Source organism: Geotrypetes seraphini, chromosome 2, assembly GCF_902459505.1.
Source record: "Geotrypetes seraphini chromosome 2, aGeoSer1.1, whole genome shotgun sequence".
NCBI lineage: Eukaryota > Metazoa > Chordata > Amphibia > Gymnophiona > Dermophiidae > Geotrypetes > Geotrypetes seraphini.
This window is the reverse complement of record NC_047085.1, coordinates 348419045-348432773: the sequence shown is the minus strand read 5'-3', so window position 1 is coordinate 348432773 and position 13729 is coordinate 348419045. Positions and strand designations below refer to the sequence as shown.

The 13729-nt window shown below is 37.8% G+C and overlaps 1 protein-coding gene across 2 annotated transcripts in view; it reads left to right on the top strand.

Annotated features, from left to right (window-relative positions):
• Positions 1 to 13729, top strand: part of PDCD6IP (programmed cell death 6 interacting protein) — a 184452-nt gene that overhangs the window by 44652 nt on the left and 126071 nt on the right. Inside the window, exons 6-7 of one of the 2 annotated variants that reach the window (XM_033930347.1) lie at positions 2957 to 3057; positions 12171 to 12287. In XM_033930347.1, coding sequence (XP_033786238.1) covers positions 2957 to 3057; positions 12171 to 12287 — 218 coding nt within the window. Of the gene's footprint in view, positions 1 to 2956; positions 3058 to 12155; positions 12288 to 13729 lie in introns of both variants that reach the window. The other variant, XM_033930346.1, reaches the window with a different exon arrangement.

Sequence of the window (13729 nt, the reverse complement as noted above, 5' to 3'; positions counted from 1 at the left end):
CAAAATTTAATGCAGTAGTGTTCAACGTTTTCTGTCATTTTTTCAAAAACGAAAATCCGACGGCACTCACTTACACTTCCTCACTCATCGGCGGTCTGCCGGTGACTGACAGCTTCTGTAGGCGTGAAAAAATTCAAGCATGCACATTACAGTTGCCTACATATGTGCACCAAACCATGCTTCCCTAGCTTTTTGAACAGCCCTCGTACAATAAAAATGTATTGCTGCTATTACTAATGAATATGAATGAGAGAGATTTGCATGCTACCCAAACATGTATTGTTACAGACCTAACACCACTGAGTAAACATTTCTATTTGCTATTGTACTAAAAAACAAACAAAAAAACAGTCATTTTAATTCCAGCCTTAAATGGAATATATGCAATGAAATATATGCCACCATACAAACTGTACTATAGAAATAAAAGGAAAGACGTAGGGACTAAATATAATCTTCCAATTAGGATATGTGAATGGAACAGTTACCATAATACAGAGTTCACTTTTAAAATAGCCCAAATTCATACTTATAATATATATATATCTGTCAGGTTTTCAATAGATTCCTTGCTGCATAATAATAATAATCTTAACTACAATCAATACCTTTCAGTAATTGTAAATTCTATATTCTAAATATCCTTCTAGCCAATATGAAAACTAATATTTTCCCCACCTTCTCATTCCCACTTCTATCATTTTTTATTCAAACACCCCACATTCAATGTCATTGTCAATGTCCACTCAATCCCTATTATACAAAGCGCCAGCTACACAACACCCCACACACTGAATCCCATAAAGCCCAAGATCCACAAGTCACCCAGCCCACAAGTATACTTCAGTATGGAAAAGTTGTCATAAAACCGAGCTCAATTTAAAACATGGCCCCAACTTACTTATGATATATATCCATCATGTTTTCAATAGATTCCCTATTGCACCTTAATAATAATGCATGAACAGCCAATCCACACTGTATTGTATTGGTACAGCCCTAACACCACTGAGTAAACACTTCTATTTGGTATTGTACTAAAAAAACCCAGTCATTTTCATTCCAGCTTTAAATGGAACATATACAATGAAATATTTGCCACCATCCGAACTGTACAATGGGCCTAAGTATTAAGAATAATAAATAATTTATATCAATGCTCCACTATCTAAATTGAGAGCACTATCTCAACGGAAGAAAAAGCCTCAGGTTTTTATTTTAGGCAGAGCATAAATGGTCAAACCTCCACCACCCACATCATCAATTTAGATAGTGGAGCATTGATATAAATTATTTAGTATTTATTACCCACTTTCACCAGATTTAAGATAGTATTTATCCCCAAGTATTAAGAGCCATCTATGGTCAGGTTGTGTTGTGTGAAACAGCTGTTAAATAAAACCCTTTAATGCTTTGACTCAGTTGTTCACAATTCTGGCTACAAAGTTTGTAACTTGTTTCCTTTGCAGGTTACTAGAAAACTAACACTTGTCAAGATAAATATAGCTTTTTGCTAGCATAAACATTAATGTTTAATCAAATAATGTTATTTATGGCAGTTTATTTCAAAGAGCACCAAGAAATATTTTGTAAGTACTTTAATTATAGAATCAAATAACTAGTAAATAGCAAGCACCCACATACTGTGCTATGTGTTAAAGGTATAAAAATATCTTGACAATTCTAATAAATGTTAGTACTTTCCCTGTAAGATATCTTCAGAATGCACCAATAGAATGTATTTGTTCCATATGATTTGTAAACACAACTAAAATATCAATTAGTATTTTTAAAAGCACTAGTTTCTACACCTAGCTAAAATTTATTGTGAGGTTTGAAGTCAATTGAATTCTATAAGAGCAACAGTGTTAAGCATTTATCCAGTTAATTTTGGGAATTAATAGGGATAAGGCCTGACTAAAGATAGTCAGTAATACCAACTGGATCGCTAATGGCCAATTCTGAACTAGCGATCAATATACTACCAAGTTTACATGCAAATCATTTGCATGCAAACTCGACAGATCAATCGCTCAGTGAGCAATTGACACATACGCAGACCCCTAACAGCAGTGACAAGGGAAGCAGTCTCCTGTCACTGCTGTTAGGGCACCACGACCCCCCCCACCACCAACAGGGCAGAAAAATTGCAGGAGGGATGCTTACTCCCTCCTGCCAATGTGACTCCCCCTCCCTTCCCCCTGTGGCAGTGATACGGCAGTTGGGATGCCCACTTCCGTGCCAGGTGCCCCCCAAACATCCTTTACCCTCCCCTATCCCCCCAAATAAGACAGAAGGGCTGCACACTCCATCCTCTGTATCTTCTCAGAGACGTTGGAGCAGGAGAGAAGCTCAGTCTATCTTGCTCGTAGGTTCGCCGCTTCTGAATGATGGAACTTCCCCCTCTGGTGCATCATGTGATGCATGGGGAGGGGCCTAAGGCCCTTATTGGCTCAGATACCTAAGGCCCAACCCCTTGGATTCTAAGCCAATCAGGGCCTTAAGCTCCTCCCTCTATCCTGGGATACAAGGCGAGGAGTCTAAGCCATTCAGGTCCAATCAGGCATGTAACACACGCAAAATATGTTAAATACTTAGTGATATAATTTCCTAATCATTTAATTTAAAAAATGGGTTTCCATATCTTGTATGATTGTTTGATAATTGATGGTTACAGTGTAGACATTACTTCATTAACTTTTAAATTCCAGAACTACAGAGAGTATGTCGCTTCATTTTTCCTTGTAAATTTTATATGGCTGTCTTGCTTACTAAAAAAATAAATTTCTCTTGGCAAAATATCTCAGGCACTGGATTAGCCACTGCTCATGTTTGGGAAAATGGTTGTTTCAGTAAGGTTAAAAGTAATCACAGTAAGAAGCTGATTTAGTTGGATAATTTGATGCAGCAGAAATAATTGTTTAACTCTTGTGTTTATGCTTGTGTTTTACTTCAGATAAAATGAAAGATGGGATTATAGCAAAATTGGCTAATCAAGCAGCAGATTATTATAGTGATGCATTCAAACAGTGTCAGTACAAGGATACCCTGCCCAAGGTTAGTTAAATGTGTGAATGTGAGTAGTGCGTTATTTGGAGTATGTGTTTTTCCCTAATCCCCACTCTCCTCCCAAGAAATTTCTATTTTTCTGTCTCTGGAATGTGCATACCCATTGGGTATGATACCCAGCTTGTAGTTCAGAAGTCACAGGCAGCTACCTACGTGCAGTCTTTAGAGGGACTCCTATACCAATGTGGTCTTGACAGTTGTACAGTGTAGTGAGGTATCTGCTGTGGAAAACACCGAAATCATGGCTCTGAAAATAAGAGTATGTTGTGGTACTAACAGTCAGTTACAGGAATAGTGCAGAAGAAGCTGATATTTTGCAAATTTCATACTTGTGAAACTACAGTAAGTACAGCCTACTGTTGCACAAGAATTGTAGCATGAAACACGAAGATATGTGAAAGCACATCCAGGGATGCTTTCTTTTTCTTTCCTTTTCCTAATTCATTATCTGCTTTTCCTGATAAATCCATAGTACGTCTTCCTTTTGGACTGACTGGATGTATAAATACACAGCCTTGTGAAACTGACTAATTATTACAGTCAACTGAAATGCCTGACCCGTAGACAGCCTCATTCTCCAGAAGTAGAGTGTGCTAAGTTCCAGTTTTCCTTCTACTGCTGCTGCTTTGGGTTTTTAGGTTATTAGCTTCTACAGCATCATTAGTCTTCCTTCACAGCTTACCCAAGTGTTATCTATGTGTTAACCCTTGTTCCCCTCACTAGTCTAACAATTGCAGCAGAAGTCCTTTGCCATGGAATTTAGAGCATAGTGACCTTCTAAACCTGGTATCTATTTATTTACTTACAGTACTTGCTACACCTTAATTCCTGTGTCAAAGCAGTTTACAATCTAAAATATGATAGACAGAAAGGAACTCCATATTAAGTCTTGAAAGTGCAGAGAGTCAACCATGCTAGAAAAGCCCCCCCCCCAAGTCATATACTGTATATCTGATACAGGGCTCTATACAGAATACAAAAGACCACCCACTATTGCACATATAATACCAACTTGCAGGTGTCAGTAGTGCTCAGAACCAATTCAATGGTGTAAAGATCACAAACAGGGTAAAACCCTGAAAAATTGTACTTTTACTATTCAATCACTACACTTTGACCACTGTGATAATTGCAACAAGTCCAAATACTTTATGCGGTAAATAATTAAAAAAAAAAATAGTACTCATGATGCAGGGCTATGCCAAACTAATACAAAGAGGACTGACTAAATGCCTTCTCGCAATAAAATGTCTTCAAAGCTTTCTTAAATATGTTAAAAAGTTGGAATGTTGAAAATAAATTGTGGAAGTTCATTCCATAATTTTGGAGCTATAAAAAGGCCGAGTGCCTGGTCAACTCATAATAAGCCTTGGACAGGGAGGTGGGGCAATAGAACCAAATGATTCGAGTCTAATGAATGGAGTGATCTAGAAGGGGTATAAAAAAATCAGATTAGAGAGGTAAGAATGCTATGCAAAGTATCTTGAATTGAAATCGGAAAGGAACAGGGAACCAGTGAAGGGATTTCAAGAATGGAAAGCACCATTGCACAGTATTTGGGATTTGAAGTCTGTGTTGGCTCATGAGCCGGGCTCAGGAATTTAAACCCAGATTAGCTGCACGGCAGCATACAGCACGTCAGGTGAACCATCATGACAGCCCACTTTACCATTTGTCCAACCGAAACACTAATTTTTAAGAATACAGTTAAACCTTGGTTTGCGAGCATAATTCGTTCCAAAAGCATGCTTGCAATCCAAAGCCCTCATATATCAAAGCGAATTTCCCTATAGGAAATAATGGAAACTCAGACGATTCGTTCCACAACCCAAAAACTTTAATACAAAATACTATACGTACTTGTATTGCAAGACCTTGCTCGTTTAGAACAGTCACTACACTCTCAGCGTCAGAGAGAGAGAAGAACCATCAGCTCAGTTGTGATGATGTGACATGTGTATACTGTATGGACGTATTGCAAGACCTCGCTTGTATAGAACAGTCACTACACTCTTGCAGAGTCAGAGAGAGAAGAACCATCAGCTCAGTTGTGATGTGTGTAAACTGTATGTACTTGTATTCTAAGACATTGCTTGTATATCAAATTAAAATTTAATAAAATGTTTTGCTTGTCTTGCAAAACACTTGCAAACCAAGTCACTTGCAATCCAAGGTTTTACTGTACTTTGTTTTTCATTGGTAGATTGGTAGTTTAGATAGTTAACTGAAAGTTGAAACCTTTGGTCCTATACAGTAATTTTTATTGGCAGAGGATGGGAACCTTTTAGCTAAAGGAAACTGTATCCCAGAAAACTGTAGAATTCATATTGGCTTATTTATATTTTTAATTTTATTACCACTAATTTAATTATCTTAATCATTTTATTTTCAGCTTGACAAGTAAACAGGATTTTCAGCCACCATGTTGAAAAGGAAAAGGCCTTAATTACAGTTAAATGTGTACAAAATATTACTTTATTGGTCTTCCATCTTGGTCTTATGTGAAATAAACCCTTTTAAATTTAATATAAAAAATTAGCATTTACCAGTTACTGCCAATGAATAAAGGGGTCCTTTTACTAAGGTGCGCTAACATTTAGCTTGTGCCAAATGCTAAGACGCCCATAGGAATAAAATGGGTGGCTTATCATTTAGCGCACACTAATCTTTAGTGTTTAGTAACTCCGTTTAGTAAAAGGAGCCCAAAGGGGGGAAGTATGACACACATAGCTATTATTTTTATGTATTAAAACCTTAGCTATAAATAGCACACATAGTCATCTAACTTTCAAGTCTATTTTTCAATCCAAAATTGATATTTATCAATGCAACAGGATTTTTGAGATAAATTTTGGTACATACCCCTCTTGAGTTTGTTATTTGCTGGACTGCTGTTGTCAATTTCATACCTGCTAATAAAGGCCTATATTATTAAGGCACTTTTCCCATTCTGTTTCTGTGGGCATAGTGAATGCAGCTGCAAGTTCTTTGATGAGGCAATTTCTCAGGGCTTATGGCAGAGCTGCCATTTCCCAGACTTGTTGAAGATGGTCCCAGTGAACAGATATAAGTCAAAACCACATTTCTTGGACTGTTGTAGCCCGCATCAACAATACATGCATTGATACCTAATAAACTACTGCATTCTTCTGTGGTTCTAAAAGGGCCCTAAGCTGTATCTGTAGCATGGCAACCTTGGAACATTATGATTTTAGAATCTCTTGTCTGAAGTATAAAGGACTGTACTATAACAAGGCTGTGTATTTACTCTCTTGAAATTCTTACACTAATATTTCTGATTTATAGTTCAATTTTGATGGACCAGGGATCTTTGGTGGTATTACTGTTTATCTTTTTGTCTTTCTACTAACAAAAAAACACTGGGTATTTTTAATCTGATAAAGGTTTTACATTCATGTTGATGCCTAAGGAGTGCAATAAGTGGTGGTTTAAAAGTGGGAAAATGAGCCAGGTTTTAGAAAATCAGTGTTTGTAGGTAATTTCTAGTTCAAGGACAGTTTGTTGTATTTATTTATTAGCTGGGGCATAGATAAATAAAAATATAATGGAGATTTTCTTTTTAGCAATTAACAAGCTAGCTGGTAATGTGTTTTCAATAAACTAGATCTCTAAAATTCTCATTCTCCAAGGACAAAAAGAAATATTCTCACATGTGGGTGATGTCATCTATAGATACTGCCAAGTGTGCTGTCACTTTAAATATTTTAGGCAATGCCAATACTGAGCATGTACAGGTGCTTTCCTGCCTGATGTTGGCATGAGGGACCAACAGTTTTAAGTTTTCCATGGAGCCAAGAAGCTGTGTCAAACATTTAAATCTTTTTTTTTTGTGTCTTCCTGATATTATTTTGTTTTCTACATAATTCTTCATTGTTATTGATTTTCAGTTGTTTTGTTTAAATTCTGTCAATTTTTGACCTTTATGCCACTTTGAGATCCTTTTTTGGCCCAGGGAGTGTTGACGTTTTTTTAGTATACTTTTTACTCAAACTCTCTGGGTCATTGAGACTTTTGATTTCTGCCTGCCATTTTTCCTTCAGTGTCAGAGGTAGCTGAGCAGCTTTAATAAATGTACTCAATGTATGTAACTGGACCATTTCAGACTCTGACTCCCACAATTGGTGTGTTCAGAGTGTGAGAAACAAGAAACTGCTCACAAGGATAATTTGGAAAGGCTTTGAATAAAGCAGATGATCTTATTAGTTGTTCTTGCAAGAGGGTGTCAACATAAACTAGACATACAAAGCTCAGTATGATTATTTATTATATAGTTAATCCACAAATTTCTTAGTCCCTCCTGCCTGTCTGCTCATTGGTTAGAGCAGTAACAGTTCACAACTTATGAAATGTTTCCCTCTATATTTCCATTTTCTGTACCCTTGCTTATTTTTCCCATTACCCTCATGCCGACCCTCAACCCTATTTCCCATATTTGGTTATTCATGTGTCCATCCCTTCAGCTACATTCTTAAGTTCTCACCATACATGCAGGATGTTTTGGAGGTGCTGTGTTCTCAGATAGCTACTTCAACAAAGCCCTTATGTCTTATTGCAGGATCATCATACTTTACAGTTACTGGAGGCATTGTTTCCTTCAAAAATGTCCTTCCTGTCCTTTATCAACAATTTACCAGCAGTTTCTGTACTTTATGCAGACCTCTGCAGTTTACAATAATTAACACTAGTTTTTTCAATTAACATTACTACACATTATTAATGTATCATTGAGTTTGTGTTATGTTATCTATTCCCTAAATTATGTGTTAATACTTTTCTCTTACTGTTTCTATATATTATTACATCCTGCAATAATTAACATTATTAGAAATATATTATGAGTTTCATTTCTCACAAGTGTCTAGGTCCTGAACATCAGTACATTCTTTGTGAACTCTGTTTGCATTTGCAAGAAGGGGCCACTGTGAAAGCCCGACAAATCCAGTGTGATAAAACTTTTTGGTTTGGTGTTGAGCATAGCGGGATATTTGGGGCCTGACACTCAACATGCACCAGCATCAGTATCAATAATTTGTGCACCTATGCTATGCCACATAACACATTCCTCCTCTGGGTTTGGCATGTGTTTGTGGATTTGACTTTTCCACTCCTTCGCATCTGAATGTCATCTTCCCAGACATACACCTCTTTGACATGTTGTAAGCGTTGATACAACATGGATCATTCTCCATCGCTAGAGATCACATCTCCTACCAGGCGTGCCTCGAAATTGAAGTTTTCCACTCCCAGACAACTGGTACCACAGACTGCTTCCACACCAATGTATACTCTGGTGCTGGTGCAGATGCCTATTCTTCAAGAAGAGATCCGGGCAATGCTCAAAGAAGAGCTTTTGGGGCTACTGCAGATGCAGTCTTCACATGCTTTAAAGGTGTCTATGCCTGCCTCAGCTCAGCATCGGGGTTGGCATGGACACATTCCATGCATGCATTGCCATTGGCATAGGAGTTATTTCCTGGGTCAGAGTATCAACCTCTGCCTCGATGCACAATTGATATGCCTTTTGATGCACACCCCCTGTTTCACCTAGTACATATCGCCAGCCACATAGATGAGGATCTTCCAGACTTGACAGCAGAAGAATCCTATGACATACATTTTCTGGCGGAGAAGAAGTATTAGGCAAATGGGTCAAATATTACCCATTAAGATGGAGATGGAGGAAGAACCTCGCTCTCAGCTTTTTGAGCTTCTTGACTATGAATCGCCTCCAAATGTAATGTAATGTAATTTATTTCTTATATACCGCTAAATCTGTTAAGTTCGAAGCAGTTTACAGAGAAATATACTTTAAAGGATACAATAAAAATAAGATAAATAAAGAATAGGTACTTGGAATTCCCTTACTGTCCGAAGGCTCACAATCTAACTAAAGTACCTAGAAGACAGTTACTGAGCAGTAGGAGTAAAAATAAAGACAGAGATAATAAACAAGATATGAAACATCCTAACAAGAGTACACTGATCTTTCTAAGGTCATAATTCTATTTAAAGCAAAGTGTACAACTCAGTAATAATTAAATGAGTAAACTAAATAAAAATAAAATTTTTTGAATTAAAACTAAATATGGAAAAATTTAAAAGAAAATATATGGACATAATAAATGTGTAAAGAATGAATAACAAGGGAATATGAGTGGAAGACAAAACCGTTGAGTAATGGAATTCTGAAGAAATGACTGTATCAAAATACTTTTCCATAAAAGTCCTGAGATACCCTATTTGAGAATAGGGAGACACCTCTATCAGTTCAAGTAGCTCCTGAAAAAAAAGGCACAATGTATAGAATAACTGGATTACTGTAATTCTGCCTTCATGGGAATCAACACCACCCTTGTCCACAAAATGCAGCTCATTCAAAACAGTGCTTTAAGACTCATATTCAAACTGAAAAGATACAACTCTGTCTCTGCTTACCTCAAAGAACTTCACTGGCTACCCATCCCATCCTGAATAAAATTCAAAACATCATACATTATACAGCGCATACTCTAAGGAAACTTGGCTGCACTACTTATTCACCTATTCTCCATGACATGGTCTGCCTCACAAAAATCTTAACAGGATACAACTGAACTTCCCCACAACAAAAAATCTCATGTACAAACAAATATTCCACTCCATGCTCACTTTCTTGTGATTGAAAACTTGGAATGACCTCACAGAAACCGTCAGAACAGAACCTAACTACACCATATTAAGGAAGAAACTGAAAACTTTTATTTTTGATATCTGAACTATACATGAATCTAAGTCCAAGTCCAACTACCTCAATACCTCCACCAACCACGCCACTTCTTGCCAACTATTAAAGATCTCAACATGTACAATGTTTCCATCCGTGCTTGGACCAAAGATCTTTGACCTAATACTCCTCTACATAGAAATGGTTCCCTATTATTAAGAATCTTCAAACTGAAATGTCTAGGTATTGTCCTAATCGCAATTTCTTGCTAATTTCCTCCACTTTACCCTCCTTGGTCCTTTTGTGTTCTAAAGTATTTTCTTCTCTCGCTGTAAGTCGCCTTGAGCCTATATAAGTATTGTGCGACGCTCAAATACTAGATTAGATTAGACTTCCTCAGCAGACAGACTTTGGATCTAGATGAGTGGGCCCTGTCCTAGGGGGAAGAACCTTAGGTGCCTGAGTCAGTTGGGATCTTAGGCTCCTTCCAGTGCATCCAGGATGCACAAGGAGTGGGAATCCCTCCTGCCTAATTTTAGGCAAAATGTATCAGGGGTGGGGGTTTTGTCGGGAGGGTTCTTGAGCTGGGGAGTATGAGCTGAATCCCCCTCCAGCCCACTAGACCAGTGGTTCTCAACCCTGTCCTGGGAACCCCCCAGCTAGTCGGGTTTTCAAGATATCCCTAATGAATATGCATGAGAGAGATTCGCATACCTGTCACTTCCATTATATGCAAATCTCTCTCATGCATATTCATTAGGGATATCTTGAAAACCCGACTGGCTGGGGGGTCCCCAGGACAGGATTGAGAACCACTGCACTAGACCACCAGGGTTTTGTGGGAGGGGACGAGGGAACACTTGGTGTTGGGGGGGAGGATGTAAGGGGGGTCCTTGTTTTTGTGGTGGGGGAGGGGGGCTCAGAAGTGCGTCCCCGCCACACTACTGACCGAAAGCTTTCTGAATATCTAGATACACTGTCAGCCGGCTTTGCTTTATCCACATGTTTTATTTACACCTTTTCTCTATCTGAGCAACAACTTTCCCTTCAACTGTTGGGTTTCGCCAGGATCTTCTTAATTCAATGTTTAATCTCTTTCAGAGACATGATCCTGGCAGCTTGGGAGTCCCACATGTGAGAATGTAATGCCTGTTTGTCCTTGGAGAACGTGACGATACTTATCTATAGCAGGAAGTCCCCAAGGACCACAGGCATATATTCTCACAAGCTGACCACTTTGTCTAGTTGGTTTCTTAGGTTTTTTATTGAATTGTTGATCCTGTGTGTTGTCAGTCATAAATTCACCTGTATGTGCATGATGTGGACGCTGCTTAAAGATTTAAAGTGACAATGTACTGGGTAATGCCTGTACTGGGTTCTGTGGATGACATCACCCACATGTGAGAATATATACTACTATGTATCACTTATAATAATAATAATAATAACTTTATTTTGTATACTGCAATACCACAAGCAGTTCAATATATATCTTCAGTTATATATCTGCTGTACTTGGCGGGCACCTACTAATGTATTATGGAAATTCCTAGATAACCGATCTAGTAATTCTTTTCTTTTCTGCTAAACAATAAACAAAACTTTAACAGTTAATAGCAGAATATAAGATCTGTAACTGTAATGCCAGTAGTAATGGGGCTTATGCATTTTGGATATGAAGACACTTGCAGAAGCATTTTTATTTTTGATAGATATTGAACAGAGATCTTAAGATGAAATAAGACTTCAAAATTGTGTATTTGGTAAGGGGGTTTAAAATTTAACCAAATTTTTCAATATCTAATTTATTAAACTATTTTCCCTAATTAGCACACAGGAAATTTTTTTACTAAATCATGCATTTTGTCAAAGTTAAAATAATTAGTTTGCATAATCATCAGATCTCTCAAGCCCTCCTGTTAGATTTCGTCTCATCTCAGTGAGGTGAGTTGTTAAGTAAAATAGGTATGATGGGAAGAATGTAATATTTTAAGTCACTGTTCCTTGTGCATCTTCATGAATGTGTCTCTTCACTCTTTGGATATGCATGCCTAAACTTCTATGTGTGTGTGTGTATATATTTATAGTTTCTTTAATATACGGTGACTTCTTCACGGCTTGATTCCAGTGAATGTTAGTCTGCGGGGATGCAGAAGTGATAAAAGTACATTTTGGACTGGCCAGTTTGAAAAATGAAACATATACTGAATTCAATCCGTGTAAAATCCTTAGAACTTTGCTTGGTTTAACGAACCTATCTTCATAATTAATTGTCAATTCTAATTTCCTATCTTCTTCCTTTTTCTTCCTGCATCCCATGTTGTGTGTCTGGTTATTTCTGGTTGGACTCTCCCCTGGTTAGTATTTCTATTTCCAGGAGGTGTTTCCAGTGCTGGCTGCGAAGCACTGTATAATGCAAGCCCATGCAGAATATCACCAGTCGGTTTTGGCGAAACAGCAGAAGAAATTTGGTGAAGAAATTGGGAGACTACAAGTAAGTTTTTGTTTTGTTTCCTTTTCAAATATTTTATTAATTTTTCAAGATAAATAAAATATACAAATAATTACTAGAAATATACAAATATACAGAAATTAACTAAAACATGAGACCATCTAGTTGTACATATCACAGTTAATATACAGGAGAAGAATTTTGATTATGAGACAATGCAACCAGTATCTCATCTCAAACATATATGGCAAAGCCAGTACATAGAATTTCAGCTGGGAATATGCATGTGAAGTATGGAAGAGAGTTCCCAGTAAGCATCAGAAAATGGCTTAAATTAAAATAAGTGACTCAATATATAACTTATGAATTATTGTAATATTTGCCATGAAGGATATGGTTCGACTCATACTGATTCATAATACAGCGGTTAGAATGATCTACCGTCTTAAAAAATATGATCATGTGACTCCATTTTATTGTGAATTGCATTGGCTGCCAATGGAGGTTCGTGTTTTGTTTAAGTTGGGTTGCTTTTGCTATAAGGTTATGTATGGTACCGCTCCATTTTATATGGTTAATAGATTCTCTCTAGCATCGTATAAAAATAGTAGAAGTTTCATGCCCTATTCACCTTTCCGTCGGTACAGGGCTGTAAAAGAAATAAATTTCTGGACCATACTTTAGCATTCCAAGCTGCTTCACACGACAGAGAATTTTGATTGTTATTGCTTGGAGCTTGTTCTTATAAATATTTCAGAGCTCAACTGAAAACTTATCTCTTTTCAAAATACTTGGTCAAATAAGAACATAAGCAATGCCTCCGCTGGGTCAGACCTGAGGTCCATCGTGCCCAGCAGCCCGCTCACGCGGCAGCCCAACAGGTCCAGGACTGTGCAGTAATCCTCTATCTATACCCTTCTATCCCCTTTTCCAGCAGGAAATTGTCCAATCCTTTCTTAAACCCCAGTACCGTACTCTACCCTATTACTTCCTCTGGAAGCGCATTCCAGGTGTCCACCACACGTTGGGTAAAGAAGAACTTCCTAGTATTTGTTTTGAATCTGTCCCCTTTCAACTTTTCCAAATGCCCTCTTGTTCTTTTATTTTTCGAAAGTTTGAAGAATCTGTCCCTCTCTACTCTCTCTATGCCCTTCATGATCTTGTAAATCTCTATCATATCCCCTCTAAGTCCCCTCTTCTCCAGGGAAAAGAGACCCAGTTTCTCCAATCTCTCAGCGTATAAAAGGTTTTCCTTCCCTTTTATCAGACGTGTCGCTCTCCTATGAACCCTCTCAAGTAACGCCATATCCTTCTTAAGGTATGGCGACCAATATTGGACGCAGTACTCCAGATGTGGATGCACCATCGCCCGATACAACGGCAGGATAACTTCTTTCGTTCTGGTTGTAATACCCTTCTTGATTATACCTAGCTTTCTATTTGCTCTTTTAGCGGCCGCTGCGCACTGTGCCGTCGGCTTCATT